This window comes from Periplaneta americana, chromosome 15 (genome assembly GCF_040183065.1).
Source record: "Periplaneta americana isolate PAMFEO1 chromosome 15, P.americana_PAMFEO1_priV1, whole genome shotgun sequence".
Lineage (NCBI taxonomy): Eukaryota > Metazoa > Arthropoda > Insecta > Blattodea > Blattidae > Periplaneta > Periplaneta americana.
This window is the reverse complement of record NC_091131.1, coordinates 103,651,675-103,669,818: the sequence shown is the minus strand read 5'-3', so window position 1 is coordinate 103,669,818 and position 18,144 is coordinate 103,651,675. Positions and strand designations below refer to the sequence as shown.

At 34.6% G+C, this 18,144-nt stretch overlaps 1 protein-coding gene across 2 annotated transcripts in view; it reads right to left on the bottom strand.

Annotated features, from left to right (window-relative positions):
• Positions 1–13,583: 13,583 nt before the first annotated feature.
• Positions 13,584–18,144, bottom strand: part of LOC138715238 (transient receptor potential cation channel protein painless-like) — a 50,428-nt gene continuing 45,867 nt past the window's right edge. For both annotated transcript variants that reach the window (XM_069847941.1, XM_069847940.1), the window contains exon 2: positions 13,584–17,931. In XM_069847941.1, the coding sequence (XP_069704042.1) occupies positions 15,189–17,930 (2,742 nt within the window). In that variant the 5' untranslated portion in view covers position 17,931 and the 3' untranslated portion in view covers positions 13,584–15,188. The remainder of the gene's footprint in view (positions 17,932–18,144) is intronic.

Here is an 18,144-nt window from a genome sequence, read left to right as displayed (position 1 = left end):
ATGCAGGATGGCACTGGATATCTGAAGACATGTCATCAATCCGCCGGGAAATAGTATCGTTTGACAATGCAACCAAGGATATTTCCTTCTTGGCACCGTCACCTAACATCGATTTCACTACTTCCTTGCAGAAAGGTAAAATTAGTGTGAGGCTGAATTTTTTTCGCTACTATTTCGGCAACTTTATAACTGCCCAATTGTGTCTTTTCAGAAATAGTTTCTCTCCGTTCCATAGCTTTTCTTACTTTTCTTCCAATTACAACAATTGGATAAAATAGTTCTTATCCTTCCCAGATAAGTTATTATATTTAGTATTCAAATGTCTCCTCAATTTACTTAGAACCGTGGATTCGTTGTTTAGTTTTTCTCTACACACGACAGTTTTCAGGTCCACTGAACGTAAATCCAAAGTTTAAATAATTACTGTATCTTGGTAGTTACGAACTGTTCCAGTAGGTTCTACGCCCCCCTGTACTGCTTTCACAACATTTGGAATTGGTTCGTTTTCACTTCTGTTGCTGTTAAATTATTGTCACTGACCATAGGCGAAGAGAGAACCGTTTCCTTGGGGGGCGGGGCAAAGCAAAACCATAGAATACCGATATAACGAGATTATGGGGGGCATCATTTATCTCCTCCCCCCGTTATAGCTTGACCTTGGTATAGTATATATAAATATGATCATTTAATAACGGCACTGTAAAATAAAGTAAAATTATAACAAAATATGCAAACAATTTTATTTTTCTTTTCCTCTTGTATGGAAGAGGAACCAAAAGGCTTGCACTGCAGCCTGAGGCTTATTGTGCGTACCACTCCTATTCTGTGAATGATTGGATAGTCGAACGGCGCGCTCTTGTACAAGTAGCCTACAGCACGCCACACCGTGAACTTAAGGGGAGGTGGTACACCCTATCTTCGCAAAGTTAAATTTGCTATCTTCATTCTGGATTTTCTCTAAAACTACCAATCCTAAGGCGATGAAATTTGGTATACTTATATATTGATGGTTTCTGTATTGATTGACATTTTTGTAAATGGATCAGGACACATACACATTATATTTTAACCTGCCATGGTGCACCACCTCCCCTTAACCCGGGCTATTGTATGGATAATATGTGAGTGTCCACACCTGTGGAGTAACGGTCAGTGAGTCTGGCCGCGAAACCAGGTGGGTTCGGATCCCGGTTGGGGCAAGTTACCTGGTTGAGGTTTTTTTCCGGGGTTTTACCTCAACCCAATATGAGCAAATGCTGGGTAACTTTCGGTGCTGGACCCCGGACTCATTTCACCGGCATTATTACCTTCATTTCATTCAGACGCTAAATAACCTAGATCAGGGTTGGGCAGAATTATGCACTCTGTGCTTGCACGGTGTACTACGAGAGAAGTGTGCTTTTAGAGTGCACGAAAACCGGTTTATTCAAGTCGCGGTACGTACTGTATGTTTCAAAAGAAAATGTTATTCTACCAAACTAAATAACAACACAAAGTAATGAAACACTTTCTTAAACACAAAACAAAACATGTCTGTTGCACATTAATTCATATTACTCGATTTCTCAAGATTTGGAGAAACTGTATTAGCACAAGCTATGCGAAGAACTGCCGTTAAAAGTCCATCGTTCCTTGTTTGAGATTTATTTTCGTAATAGAAAATAACTGTTCACATCTATAAGTGGAACCAAATAAACACAAAACTTTCTCACACAGCTTATGCAGATTGAGAAAGCGTCCTCTCGGGAATCCGTTATAAAACTGCATAAGACTCGACCTTGAATCATATTTCGCTCGCATCTCTCGATCACATCGCAGGTCAATCAATTCACACTATAATGAAGGGGGACGTTATCAATAATCAGTTGGAATCGGAACATATAGCAAAAATACACAAATCCATTTCCAGGCAATCTAAATCGTGGAACCTTGATGTAAATTCCTCTAATAGACCGGATAGAATACATGCGTACATTTCGAAATTTTCACTGTTCAAAATTCTATTCGCTTAGATAAGGATGGGAAATTACATATTTCGCCCTTTTGCATTTGACGTATCCATAACAGCAATTTCTCCTTAAACGCTGCAATTCTATCAGCAAACTGTGTATTAAGAACTTCTTTTCCCTGAAGTCCTAAATTTAGCTCTTTTAAAAGCTGTGTAAGATCTGTGTTAGCAGCTGCACACTACAGCGCGCTGTAGCGCTCGCACTTGGAATACCCCGTGCGCACGGAGGGCAAATGCACTCAAACGCCCATCGCTGACCTAGATGTTGATACAGTGTCGTAAAATAACCTAACAAAATAAAAAAATAAAGATATGTGAATTAATGATGGCGAAATGAGTCCGAGGTCCAACACCAAAAATTGCCCAGCAATTCTGCTTCAATTGAGGAAAAACCCCAACCAAGTAACTTGTCCCAACCAGGATTTGAATTTGGGCCCGTTCGTTTCATGGCCAGACGTGCTAACCATTACTCCACAGCGGTGGACCAATTTTACATTTACTTTATCTGTTTATTTAAAAGAGCAAGATGTCATATGAAATGTAAATTCTAATTATTTTATTTAATCTCGTCTTTAAGTTTACACATTATACCGGGATCACTTTTCTTTTTTCTGCATTGTTGTGCAGTATGTTCTTCATATTTCTCCAAGTGGCTGCTTGAATACTTGCAGAGTTCTAACACATCAGTACAGACTGTTACAAAAAACATTAAACATTACAGTGCTTTCATTCCTCAAATGAGGTACAGAAATTCTTATTCTCCTACATTCAGAAATTTAAAATAAATATTATAGTCCAGACACATGGTCTGAAGACATTAATTCCTCAATTTAAGGACAGAAACTTAATCATAAACAAAAGCAAGAAAAATCTTTTGAATTCAATATTTTCTAATGTTAATAAAAAAAGAGCTCGGCCAAGTTTGGGGAGGGGGGGGGACAGTGTCCCCCCATAACTCCGCCTATGTCACTGAGTGTCAACTTTTCTCCTGTTAACTAAAAAAAACTTATCCATAGTGAAGTTAGATTAACACAATAACGCAAATAACACGTGTAAAATCAACCTCAAAATATGCCAGAACACGGACAAAATGGCATTACGACTGCAAGTCTACAAACAACTGACTGGTAAAGGCAAGCTGTGAGCGAGCTATAACTAGGCTCTTGCATTATTGCCAACTCGTACGTTATCCCCCTCTCGCATTGTTGCTAACTCGTACGTTAGTGTGCCGCGGGAACTCACTTCATGGGATAGTGTGCCGTGAATAAATAAAGGTTGAGAACCAATGGATTAGACTTAAAGATGGTATCAGTGGATCTCAACATGGGGTAAGCATACTACCAACGAAACCTTCGTTCACACTTGTGGAGTAACGGTCAGCGCGTCTGGCCGCGAAACCAGGTGGCACGGGTTCGATTCCTTGTCGGGGAAGTTACTTGGTTGAGATTTTTTCCGGGGTTTTCCCTCAACCCAAGATGAGCAAATGCTGGGTAACTTTCGGTACTGGACCCCGGACTCATTTCACCGGCATTATAACCTTCATCTCATTCAGAAGCTAAATAACATAAGCTGCTGATAAAGCGTCGTAGAATAACCTACTAAATTAAATTAAAAAACGAAACCTTCCAGAACATTAATACACTGACTTTTAATCCCGTTATTAGACCCTTTATACTCGTATACAGTTACAACATATACATTTGAAATAACGGTAACTATTATTACAAATCAGGGTAAAATTTACGAAAATGGGCTACGAAGTAGCGAATATGTGAGAAAGAATTGAGGACCACTGCATTAGGTTATTACATTCTATGAATTCATGCACACATGTGTCCAAGGACAACTGAATAAACAGGAAATTAAAGCTGAAACTTAAGTACATGGCAGATATTTCTCTTGTTCTTCAGTGTGCTGCCATGGATGAATAATAAGATGCCAAACGCATTGACTTTCCCGTTTCAAACGCTCGAGGCGCTAATGTAGAAATTTATCTTGCTGCCACCTGTTTTTCTCCGGATAACTAATTACTCCATGCATCTAGGAGCGCACCAAGTGGCGAAGTTTTACACTATCTTGCAACACAACTTATTAAAATACAAACAAACAAAAAATGGACAGAAAAGAAAGAAAAATGTTGAATAATTAAAAATGTATTCTCTGGGCATTTAGTATACAGTGCATTGGAAAAGTCTGCAAAAACTAGTTAATTTAAATAAACACAATATAATATTTGTTACTCAGTCAAATGATAAATCAATGTAAAATAATGACTTATATTATATGGTCATTAAGTTTTATATACATGAGCTACAAATTGCAAACGTTTTCGCCCATTCAGGCATCTTCAGGCACAATTATACAATATCTCAATATCAAACTATGTAGCTATTACATTGGTGGTAGATAAACTGTTTAAGATTAATGGTGTACAAAACATCTCCATAATTAAAATGTAATATTACAAGTCATAAATTAAAATAATGTTAAAAACCATGTAGTGTTGTAATTAAACTTCATAATATTCTGTGAAACTCTTGTTCAGTAGAGTCCAATGGGTGATGAATTATGTCTGAAATATATAAATAAATACAAAATAGAAATAGGAAATTATCAAATGTGAAAGTGTAATCGAATTGGATAATTAAAAGTACTCACGTCGTTTGAACGTGGCAACTGTATAGATCACTATAAAACATCCTATGTTTGAAGCAGTTATGTGTAATAAAATAATAAATAAATTTTGAAGAATTTGAAAAACTAATTGGAAGACACAAATTATGGACGTACTTACGTAGACGTGAGACGACCTGCTACTGTTGGAACTGTAGCTAGTATGACGCGGAGGAAGTATGTATTCGTGTGAGCAACCAACGCGGAAGGATATTGCGTAGTGATGGGGTTAGAGGTTGTACAGGGGATTCCGGATTTGAGTCAAATTTTCATTAAGAATGCAGTTGTCTATTTGAATCTGTTTTGCAATATAATATTCCTCTGTAGAATTTATCAATTTAGTATCTATTCCTGATTTTAATATTTTCAAAGTTTTATGTGTTGGGCCTAATTCATGTCCAGTATTTATTAGATGGGATGCGTATGTGGATTTCTTACGGTTATGTTTGAAATCAGAAATGTGCTCATTGTATCTAATTTTGAAATTTCTTTTGGTTTGTCCTATATATTTTTCCTTACATGTAAAACATTCCAATCCGTAAATACCATTATTGTGGAGTTGATTAACTTTTTGAAGTTTGTTTAAATTGTTATTAAGTTTATTATTTGGTTTATGTGTTACGTAAATATTTTCTTTTTTAAAAAAGTTGGCTAATTTGCTAGATATATATATTTATTATATGAAGGTCGTCTCACGTCTACGTAAGTACGTCCATAATTTGTGTCTTCCAATTAGTTTTTCAAATTCTTCAAAATTTTGATTTATTTATTTATTTATTTATTATTTTATTACAGATAACTGCTTCAAACATAGGATGTTTTATAGTGATCTATACAGTTGCCACGTTCAAACGACGTGAGTACTTTTACTTATCCAATCCGATTACACTTTCACATTTGATAATTTCCTATTTCTATTTTGTATTTATTTATATATTTCAGACATAATTCATCACCCATTGGACTCTACTGAACAAGAGTTTCACAGAATATTATGAAGTTTAATTACAACACTACGTAGTTTTTAACATATTGTTTTATAGTGATCTATACAGTTGCCACGTTCAAACGACGTGAGTACTTTTACTTATCCCATCCAATTCCGATTACACTTTTACGTTTGATAATTTCCTATTTCTATTTCGTATTTATCTATATATTTCAGACATAATTCATCACTTATTGGACTCTACTGAACAAGAGTTTCACAGAATATTATGAAGTTTAATTACAACACTACATGGTTTTTAACATTATTTTAATTTATGACTTGTAATATTACATTTTAATTATGGAGATGTTTTGTACACCATTAATCTTAAACAGTTTATCTACCACCAATGTAATAGCTATATAGTTTGATATTGAGATATTGTATAATTGTGCCTGAAGATGGCTGAATGGGCGAAAACGTTTGCAATTTGTAGCTCATGTATATAAAACTTAATGACCATATAATGTAAGTCATTATTTTACATTGATTTATCATTTGACTGAGTAACAAATATTATATTGTGTTTATCTATATTAATTGACAATCTGAATATTTCCATCATGCTTTCTAAGTTAGTTAATTTAAATTATTATACACATTATTATCTACTATTTTACAAAATATTCAGCGACTCAATTTTTGCAAGGTTCATAACCATCACTGTTTAAGGTACACTGCATGGATTAATATATAATAGCGTGCGTAACTTACTGAGTTTCCCGTCTCCCACTTTAAAGGCACTAATGTAGAAATTGATCTCGCTGCCATCTCTTATCCGGGGGCGAACTTATTACATTTAGCAGCACACCAAATGGCGAAAAGAAAAACTAATTACTCCATGCATTTAGTAGCGCACCTGATGGCGAAAAAGTTAAACTATGCAGAAAGTATTCCCTCCCTCCCTCCCTCCCTCCCTCCTCATTCACAAACCAGCCCAATTTAAAATGAAACATTTACATTTTTATTCCTGACATCTTTTACTAAAAATTCTTACTGGAGCCAACAGGAAGGTAAAAGAGACGATCTATTTTACACTACCCAATTAAAAATATAACCAAACAGAGACAGAAAAGAAGGTAGAAGGTTAGATAATTGGGATTATATTCTTTGGGTATTTAGTGTACAGCGCAGTGGAAAAGTCTGCAAAAACTACTTAGGTAGTTCAATTTATTATATTACTATCTATTACTTTACAATACATTCAACAACACTATTTTCACAACGTCCATAAACATTTCTGTTTAACATACACTGCTTATACACATACGTAGTATCACTTTATCCACTTCTTTCCAAATTTCTGGCGGCCGACTCGATGACTGCGATATTCTACATGCACAAGTCGTCTATCTTGTTGATTGGTTAGAGTTTCAGTTGATATAAACCCTTCCTCTTCAATTATGTAGAATATTATAATCTTTGGTATCCGCATGGTATCTAAATTCCGTCGATACGAATGCGTCCAACGGAATATAAATTTGTTTCAGCTATGGTAGGTGGCTCTGAATGAGTATAGTATAAATCTTGTGGATGTCATTTTGTTGGATTGAGTTTATGAAAATAGTTGTTTGGGTCGTCGATGTTTGTATTTCCTGTTTATATCATATCTGCCAAGAGAATTTATTAGTTTGTTGTTATTGAGTGCTGCCTTGTGATAGAGTTTGTGATTTTTTGTATATATTCGTGAAGATATTCTATTTGGAGGTCATCGTGAAGTTGTCGTGTACTTGTTCCCCATCCACTGCCGTGAATGGTTCTCAGTATTTTGTTTTGGATAACTTGTAGGCTATCTTGTTCATAACGGATTTGCTAGCATATGCCTAAGCTGGTGCTGCGTATGTTATCATACTTCGAATTAAGGCCTTGTAGACATGCAATTTAGTTTTATGTTTTAATTCTGGAGTTTTAAATAGTGGATATAATTGAAGAAATCTACCCATTGGTTTCCCTGTTATTTGAGTGACATGTTGGTTCCATATTAGTGTTTTATCCATAATTATTCCCAGATATCTGATTTTAGGAGTCCTGTTGATGTATTTATTGACTAATTTGAGTCGGGTCCTAGGTTGGGCTTGTCGTTTTTGAAAAATGTTTGCAGAGCTTTTAAGTGGATTTATTTTAATTTTCCAACTGTAGGTCCATGTTTCGTAATTATTTAAGAAGTTTTGTAGTCTATTGATTGCAAATGGTAGGTTTTCTGCGGTTGATAAAAATGCGGTGTCGTCGGCATATTGAAACGTGTGAATATATGGTTGTGCAGGGATATCTGCGGAGTAGAAGTTATAAAGTATAGGTGATAGCTTGGATCCTTGTTTCAAACCTGCGTATATGTTATATTATGTTGATGAGGCACCTTGATGTAAAACTTGGAATTTTCTGTTGGAAAGGTATGGCTTAATAAGGCGTATTAATTTTGGGTTTGTTCCAACTTGAATCAATTTATAGTATAGACCTGTATGCCATACAGTGTCATAAGCTTTGTTAACATCAAGTAACATCATCGCAGCATACTGTTTGTTGTTGAAAGCAGTAGCAATTGTTTCGATACTCTACTTATACTACAGTACATTCACAGACTCTGCTTGAGGCCAAGGTGTCTAGATGTTGCTGTCGAACAATCGACGGATCTTGCTTGAGGCAGACCTCTCTGCTTGAGGCTACATGGAGGTGCCATCTGTGTTTTCAAATAAGAACTATCTCGATTATTATTTATGGTATATTATATCAAAATTCGTACTGGTGACATAGTGGTCGTTCAGAGTGACAATCATTTTTTTAATTGTGTGCAGAGTGAAAATTTTGGGGAAAAAAAGTGATTGAAGCTTTGTTACGATGCATATGAATAACATAAAAATTACATTTCGTTTCCATTTGTTTTCTTTTTTTGCTTACTGTGCTGCAAAGGGGTAAAAGAGGAGTTATAAGCGGGTCCGAAGTAAATAAATCGTAAATTATGTAGCTTATTATTGATGTAGCCTAAGAGAAGGTTACATAACAATAGTTCGTTCTATCATAGGACTTGTAACTACAGTAACGTAACATTAATTCATTCGCTCACTCGATCGCTCGCTCACTCACTACTGATTCATTTATACTGACGGAGTTAAGACTGAAGGGCCTTCGCTTACATTCCACCAGGTCACAAATGCACAAGCGGTAAAATTAAATGAAAATTGGACAGAAAAAAACTACCAACATATTACAAAATAATAACAAAACTGAGACAATACAAAATGAAAATATCACAATACAAGAAAGTAAAATACAGATCTGTAGATTGGAATATAACATAAGTAACTCAACCAGTACATATAGTTGAGAGTGAAAACATAAAGAAAAGTACAAAAAATGGAATATAATAAAATGATAAAAACAAAATTTACAAATAAAAACAAAAACAGAAAAGTTATGATGGTAAATTAATCTGCTTATCAAGTAAGTGTAGTGATGGTAAAATAAACATACATTATTTATTATAAACCCATGACAGAGGAAAGGGCTTATAATTGAAGGGAATCCACATTGAAGAAGCGCAGGTTTAATTTATTTATATTTTATAATGTCCGACAGTCTCTGACATGCTGTGGTACAGACTTCCAGAAATAGGCTGCAGAAACGGTGAAAGATAAAGAATATGGCCCTGGTTCATTCCTTTTCGCACTGTTCACTTCTACTATATTTCTGTCTTTATTGCTATTGTTATTCTCTTCTACTTTGTTACTGATTTTTTCTATCACTATTTTTTCTGCTACTGCACTGACACTTTCTGCACTTTCTTTTTCACTTTTACTTGCCGAATCTTGTTTTCCACTCATCACGCCCTTTCTACCGGCCTTAATCCGCCCTATGACGTGTTCCGACTCATTTAACCTCTACAGTAGGAAAGTACTTGAAGTAGGTATCTCATTCAGATATTACACAGATTAAAAGTCGTCAAACTGACTGATATCACTGCCTCACCTTCTTTAATAACTTCAAGTACTTTCCTTGTTTAATTCAAGCGAACTGCCAATTTGTTTTTTTTTTCTATTGTGCAAACCACACATTTTCAGCTTTATGCTATAATTGTTTTCTGTTTGCTCATAATGATAAGAAAGTAGATTTTTTATATTTTTTAATATCCTTCGAATTTAATACAATACCCAAAAAAAGTTATGCATACTGCAAGTATACATATTATATTATGATAAGCAAACAATGTTTGTTCTTGGTGCAATTTAAGAAAGGAATGTTCCTTTAAACCGAGCAAAGATTCAAAGTCTTGCCTATATGAGGAGTTTAACTTACGTTGTGTACTTACAAAGTATCGTGGATACTGCATACATATGAGGGATTGCTGTTTATGCATCCCCGCGCAGGAATTTGCTGACAGCAGTAAGGGAGTAGTAGTCTAAGAAGATTAACAACTATAGAGGATTCCACTTTAAGAAAATGGCATTGCACTTATGGAGGCTGTTCAATCAACTATTTATAAGTATTTTTCTTGAGAAATGGAAATTAGTAATAATTAGTTTCATTTAATTCAAGAACATAGTTTCATTGAGAACTAGACCGATTTCGTATGCTAAAATTGTGTTACACCTCTAAAATTACCATACATATATTTAATTTACGAATAACGGGGTAACAGTAAATTGATGGAATAGTCTTCCACTCGTTTGCCGAACATATCCGCGGAAAAACTTAACAGACAAGTAAGGGTGGTACAGTTGAGCCTAAGATTTCACACTGTTAAAACAGGTACTATGTCTGCGCTTGTTTGAAGAAGTACACAAAAATTAACTGTCAGCTAAACAATAAAGGCATTAAGTACCTATGAATCTTAGGTTCTTGTTTGATTATAGTGTGAAATTAATAACGGAAAAATTTGCTGCGCATAATTCTAAATTTGTATTATAAGAATTCTTAACATTTTTAATAACGAAAAAAGTGTGCTGCACACAATCTTAATTTTGTATTAGAAGCGCTCCGTAATATTTAATAACGGAATACGTGTGCTGTAAATAATCTTAAATTTGTATTAAAAGCGCTTCTTATCATTTAATAACGGTAAACGTGTGCTGCACAAAATCTTAAGTCTGTATTATAAGCAAAGCTCGGAACTTGGGGACTTGTGTCTTTGAACGTGGTTAAGCGACCGGACTTCAATGTCAACAAACTCCCGCTTCCAGCACAGAGGTACTGCCAGGTGTGCTATAAAAGTGGTTCCTGGCTGGAACAACATAATGATAATATTATGATAGGTTGAAACACGTAATTTTATAGCATATATATAAATAAACATGCAAAATACATCAAATTTACAGTTCTGCTCTGTACATTTAATTACAGTGTATGGCTACATGCATTCGAAGATTTTCGAACCCATAAATTATTCGTCTGTTAGTTAAACATGATTTGAAACGAAGGAAACTTATTTCCACGTCACATGAAGTGACGGGAGCAAACTTTAATTTTTTTATTTTATTTATTTTAACTAGCTACCTAGCGAGTACAAATTGCATTTATAAAATAAAAATGTTTCTAGCCACTACCGTAAGAGCCAGGCTCGTGTACGGTGTGGTCTTAGTGAATAATATAACATCAAATTTACAAGGACAGTTTATTAAATACAGTAAGTAACTTAATTCAAAAAAATAAATACAACACAAGAGCAAGAATAAAGAAGAAAGAAAAAACGAGAGAAAAATACACATTTAATATAAATTGACAATCCGACAGAAGCTAGTGATAATCAATAAAAACATGAATATAGTCGATAGAAATAAATGGTAAAAAGTACATTTGTTACTATTATATATCATGGATAATTTTACAAATTTCTTTTTTAAAAGTTTCAATTTTAAAAAATTTCAAATTTGGAAAATGGTTTGAAATTTTATTATAAAGTCTTGGGCCTAAATAAAATACTGAATATTTTCACTGTTACTGCTTCCTGTTCGATTTTCAGCAGATCTCGTATCTGAGAAAGATAAGTATATCCTAAATTTTTCTCGCAAATAGTTTTCAATTAGTGTATCACTACTAGGGAAGGTCCCTCTACGACTTCTATGGACAAATTTTCCATCAATTTAAAGGACTGCAATGTCTTTCAATGAATGCCCGTTTCCAGCTCTAGTTTATGTGTGGCACAACTTACAAAATATAAACTCTGCATTAGAAGAAAATAATGTATCTCCTCAGAATTCCTCCACGAAATTCTGTACCTAAAATTTAAGAAATGTATTTTCAAACTTCCATAACATCCATTCGAATAACACGTATTTTCTCATTCCTCAGACAGACCGTTTACCTGTAATTCTCTTAATGTCATTGGCTTCGACATGACACGGTTTCTTCGTTCGTCTTCTTGCCATTCGATGTGACCACTTTCTTAGTACACACGACTGTCCCTGAGCACTTGCAGCTTGAGCTTTGTGTTCGCTGTACCTGTAACCTTACTCAAGCGCACGACACACAAGTCCCCAAGTTCCGAGCTTTGATTATAAGCACTTCTTAACCCAATAAAATAACAACTTTATTATTATTATTATTATTATTATTATTATTATTATTATTATTATACTTGGGGTATATTATAAGCAGTAACATGAGCTGCTGTCAAGAAGTCAAAAGGAGAATAGCAGCAATGGCAAAGGAAGCTTTTAATAGAAAAAGGACCGGTTTTTTCTAAAGCTGGGACATGGCATTACCACTACGATCGGGAAAACAACTTAATATAAAAGAGAGACCGTATATATATGGCAATAATTGAGCCGTTCAGAGCACAAGTGATGTAAGTCAAAAATGGGTAATAAGGGTTAAAGTAAACGTTCTGTAAAATACAGGGCAAAGTAGCAATTAATATTAAATTTAGTTAAATCATTAGTAGTCAGTGGATAGCAAGAAGGACATTAATAGCTATTTTGCGCTGTAAGTTACAGAATTTTTACTATAACCTCATTACCCAATTTTGACTTACACCACTTTTGCTCTGAACGGCTCAATTAATACACTTAGGCCTACCAATAATATTAAAGCAGCTGCAAATACGACTTCTCCAATATGTAAGAAGATCAGCAAGGGCACTATGGCAAAGAACAAAATATCCTCTTATAAGCAAAATTATAATAAGACTGCACAAGAACTAAAATTAGCTCTAAAATAATTATGCAGGGGGCAACTGACAATGAGTTAAAATCCTTAGATTCAAAGAATGGCAGTCTATAGCGTAAAACAAGACAAATTACTAAAGTAACTGAAAAGATTCCACCACTAAAATATGACAATTCAATATATTCCAATGTCTAATGAAAATTAAGAAAAACCTTAATACTTATCATCCTAAAACAGAAGTTCATCACATTAAGATATACACCAGTGCACTTTTAACATTTTTCATAAATTTGTTACTTATATCATGTAGTTCTAACGCCCTCAATTGATCGAATTCTCTTTGCTGGAATCCCCAGTGATGACATTTACTTGTTTCTTTAAATGTTTTAAATTATACAAAAATAGTATCTCAAAATATTGACATATGAGAAAAATGTAAAATGTTGTAAGATATCTGCTATGAAGCCTTAAATACCAGAAGGAATGTAGTACACAATATACAATTTTTAAATGAAATATATCACCTTTTTTTTTAAATAATTTTAAATTAAAGGACATAACAAGCTTATAATTAATCTTCTATAGATCATTCGTTATCTAGTGAAAACTACCTGCGCGTGAGGGGAAGTAGAAAGTGTACTGAGAAGCTTGCCTCTCTCGCTACGATTCCACTTGCAGCTAGCTAGCTCACATACCCTCACCGTAAGGTTCTTACAATAAACAAGCACACGCTTCATTTGGTTTCACGAGATAATTGATGACCAATACCTGTCAACATCAGCTGAAATGAGAAAATTTTGTTAAACAACTCCAAATAGTAAATAAATGTTTATTACACGCAGTATAAAGTAATCATTAATACAACTTTTTGTTTTCTTTTACTTACTAGTTCTGCACATTTTATTATAATGTATTTATACAGGGTGAGTCAGGAGGAAAGGTACATGGTTTGAGGTGTGATAATGTTGGTAATTATGAACAAAGAAGTTTATATGAACATATGTCCTGTTCCTAATGGTTTTGGAGAAAACTAAAGGAAACAATGAGGAACGAGGAAAGTGCAGGTGATAGTAAATTAAAATATTGTTACCTTATGTTCTGTTTAATTGTGCACTTTTCTTTACAGAACATGTTAAAAAAAAGTCCACCGTTAACTTCAATGCATTTTGCAGCTCTTGTAGACAGTTACTGTGTTGCTGATCTGAGCTGTTTCGGACATTCCTTTACTTGAGCACAAGCATATAAAATGCAAGGTAGAAGTTCCTCCCTTGTTTCCACTTTGCGCTTGTAGACTTCGCTCTTAAGCCAAGTCCACACACAGTAATCCAATGGAATAAGGTCGGGTGACCTCGGTGGTCAAGAAATGACTCCACCGCGACCGATCCAACGTCCAGGATACGTTTACTTGATCTTATTACAATCTAATGTCGTTTTGGTTGCGTCCGCATGTGAGTGCTGATGAAGGACATGAGACTGACGCCCGTGATTTTCAAACAGCTGTATGTCAGATACTGTTAAGAACAGGGCATATGTTCATATAAACTTTTTTGTTCAGAATCACCAATATTATCACTCCTCACACCATGTACCTTTCCTACTGACTCACTCTGTACACATTTTTAAATTTAAGATTATTCACATCATTCACACAAAACTAATTTAAGTCTTATAACACCTTCACCCTGAAGTTAATAACATGATTTTTCTGACATCTCCTATATTGACCAATTACACGTAATAACTAAGAGATCACAAATTATGTATATCGTCGTTGTTCCTGCAGTAACTCCTATGTGCAAAATACACAATTTTTCAGAAGAAGGAAAAAACACATTAATTCATCTTATGGCAGCCGTACATAGGGGATTGTGAATTCTTACATTTTCGAAAGAAAGAAATATAATTACATTTAGGAGATTTTATTATTTGCTGCATCACTATTTAAGTAATTTAATAGAGCAAAAATCTGAAAATCGATAAATATATCTCATAGGAGTTATTGCAGGAACAACGACGATATACAAAATCATCTTATATTACAAAACAATCAGCAATTCCAGACAAAACTGGAACAATCTCTTTTCTCACTATCTTCACTCTGAAAAATAAGAAAGATTGAAATTTAAACTTTTCCTTATATTGTCATAAGTGTAGTGATTGATTGAGGAATGGAGGATTTGCCTGAAGTCTCAAACATTGTGATTACTGAAAAGTTAATTACTGCACATCTTAATTAAGACACTAAACTTTGAGTTTTAAGCAATACAGTACCTATAATTTAATGTAAGGATCTTCAAAGAAACGTGTAGAAAAGTAGAATATATTATGTTAAGCTCTAGCCCTTGTAATATTCTTCACATTTTATTCTGAGTTTATTGTGTCATTTAATTCAGAAGTGAGAATAGATTATCATTGCATTCAACTTTCATTAATTTCTTTAAAATTACTAGTTTTTTGTATCACTTGCTCCAACAATGTTACGGTTTGTTGTAGAGTATATTCTATTTTAGATATCCTATCTAAAAGTTCCTTGTCTTTATAATCCTGAGTCTCCACTTTTCTATCTAAAATGTCCTTGATTAATTCTATCACTTTCCGGTTAAGTTCGAATCCCATTCTGAACTTTCCAATCGATAAACTTGTGTCAGGTCTAAATTCTATTTCTTCTGTCTTCAACTGTCGATCAATGTAACGTACTCCATGGTTAATGATAATGCTGAGACTGTCTTCTGCTAGCACATCAGGGAACAAACAAATTCGTTTCAATATTCTCTCCCTCCACGAACAGGGAATGACTCCAATTAGCTTGTAACTACAAGAGCAGCAAGACGAAATTTTAGAGAAAGAGCTGACGAGAGGGCAGGCAATGACACTCTCGAAACGGTGTACCAGTTTGACCTTTGACCTATATGTGACAAGTTCAGCGTTATCCCTAATGGCTTGAGTGTCGCTAACAGCCAGACCATTGAGAAGATTGACCAGCACAATTGTCATCACGAACACGAAAAGCAAGAAAATAAAATAACCCCCATTATTGAACGACATGCTAGATGCATCAAATTCTCCGATCATCATAACAACTGTTTTGACCAGAGTTAGTGGTATGTAACTGTAGAAATCCACTTCATTCTCCCCTGAAGAATTGCTGCAGTTTTGAAGGGAAGACATAAATTCTTTCTGTCCTTCATTTGGAGTTTCATTGTGATAAAGAACAAAAAAACTGAAGGTAAATGCAATGATAAGTGGTCCATACCATGCTAGAAATTTCATGTAGTTCAATGTGACCCTTTTCATCATTTCATTGTAGATTGCTAAGGTATATATACAGCCAAATTGAAGAATAACTTCAGCCCATGCCAGAAGCAGCAATATTGCAACTGTTAATTTTGTGCAGTGCCCAGATATTATTAAACTTATGGTAACAATGATACCTAGTTCCAACCAATTTTCCAAGTTAAGAAAGAAAGTTCTTCTCTGTGGTGCCATGAAGAATTGGACAGTCTCCCTTATTATGAGTATAAGGAACAGAACAAATATTACAAATCTAATTCCAGAGAGTTTGTATAGAGAACTTTCAGAGTTACAGCTGTTTTCTTCACATGTACTGCAGAGGCTGTGATCGTTAAGAATGTCTACTGTTAAGAGAACGACGAATATTAAGTAGTATAAAATGTTTAAATAGAATACCAAGCATATTCGATTCCATTTAAGATGGAGAAATAAGAGCAGAACAGGATGTTTCAGAAGATGTCCTAATTTGTATGACTGACTGATGTAATACAAGGGATACATTTCTGGTAACGTTTCACGTTCTGCGTTTCCTAATTCTTCGTCACTATTTTGCTCACTTGAGTCACTGTTAACATATGGTTTCAGAATACTAAAATTCACTTTTATGTGATGTTCGTTGCCTTTACTTTCTTTTTCATATTCTATGCAGTCATCCAGTGAATCTTCCAGTATTGCAGGCTCCATATCATTCAGGGGAGAGATGCCAAATTCATTGAGCGCTCCTATGTAAGCTCCCCGGGCAAGCAAAGCTTTTGTGTAATATGTATTCTTTTCTTGGACAGCGAAATGAAGTGCCGTATGCCCAGAATTTTCACCTTGATTTATGGGAATTTCTAAGCATTCAAGATTCTGCAGCAAATAGTCAAAGCACAAGCGATATTGGTTTTCATCTTTTCTTCTTGTACTTAGGCCTTGAAGAACAGCATGGAGTAAGTTTTGTCCCTCTACAATGCTGTTTTTTACGCCACTGTTTTCAACTAGATGACGAAGAACATCATGTTTACCAAAATAACATGCCAAATGTACTGGGGGTCTTACTGTGTGCTTTCCCACTGTATTTACTTCTGCTCCACATTTAACTAGAAGCTTAACAATATCGATAAGACCTTTTTCACAAGCTATTTGCAGCAAAGTTCCCACAAAGTCAGTTTTATTGACGAACTCTTTCTTCATGTCATCATCCAGTTGATTAAAATTACTTTTAAACTCTTCGATATAATTATCGGAACCGCAGAGATCCAGGTATGCTTCTGGATGTGTGTATGAAGCTGTAGTGTCTGTGTCAGTTAACTCATTTCTTAGATCAGGGTATTTATTTATGATCTCGATTTTATCTTCTGAGCTAAGATCAGATCGATTGACTAAGTTTGCTAAAGTTTCTTTGCTACAGTTTCGGACGGCTATCTTCGTTGCAGTCTGACGTTGCAGGTTTCTTTGACTGATTCTTATTTCTGGTAGTGTAAGAAGGTAAGAGAAACAATCTTCCGACTTATGAGCTGCAATATGTAAAGCAGTATTTCCTTGTCGATTAACAGCATTTATATTGGAATATTTAACTAATAACTTCAAAACATCAAGTCTTCCTTCTTTCGCAGCAAAGTGAATAGCAGCATTGCCGTCGTGATATTTGCATATTTCATTAGGTTGTGCTCCATTTTGCAGCAAGATATTTACAAATTCAACAAGACCTTTTTGTGCAGCTATTGAGAGGCAGTTCTTGAAATGAGGATCTCCGTATTCAAAGTTCGGGTCAATGTCATAAATATTTCTTCTTTCCAGGACGTGAGCGAAGGATTTAATATCCTTATCTTCGAGATGTTTCAGTAGAATTTGTTGGTAACTATTTTCTTTGTTGTTGCTTGGCATCATTCTGAAATGAAAAAGAAAAATTTACGATTAACTAATATGTTTACAAATTTATTATAATATTTTGGAAAAAGTACCTGTGCTAGGTACTCACTTAAAAATTTAGTGTAAATTGTTATTTAAAATTTCACGTCAGAGGAGAGAAAGTATTCTAAAACTTTTCGAGGGGAGGAGAGGAAAAATGTGCAAATGACAATGGGAAGTTTTTAAATCTATT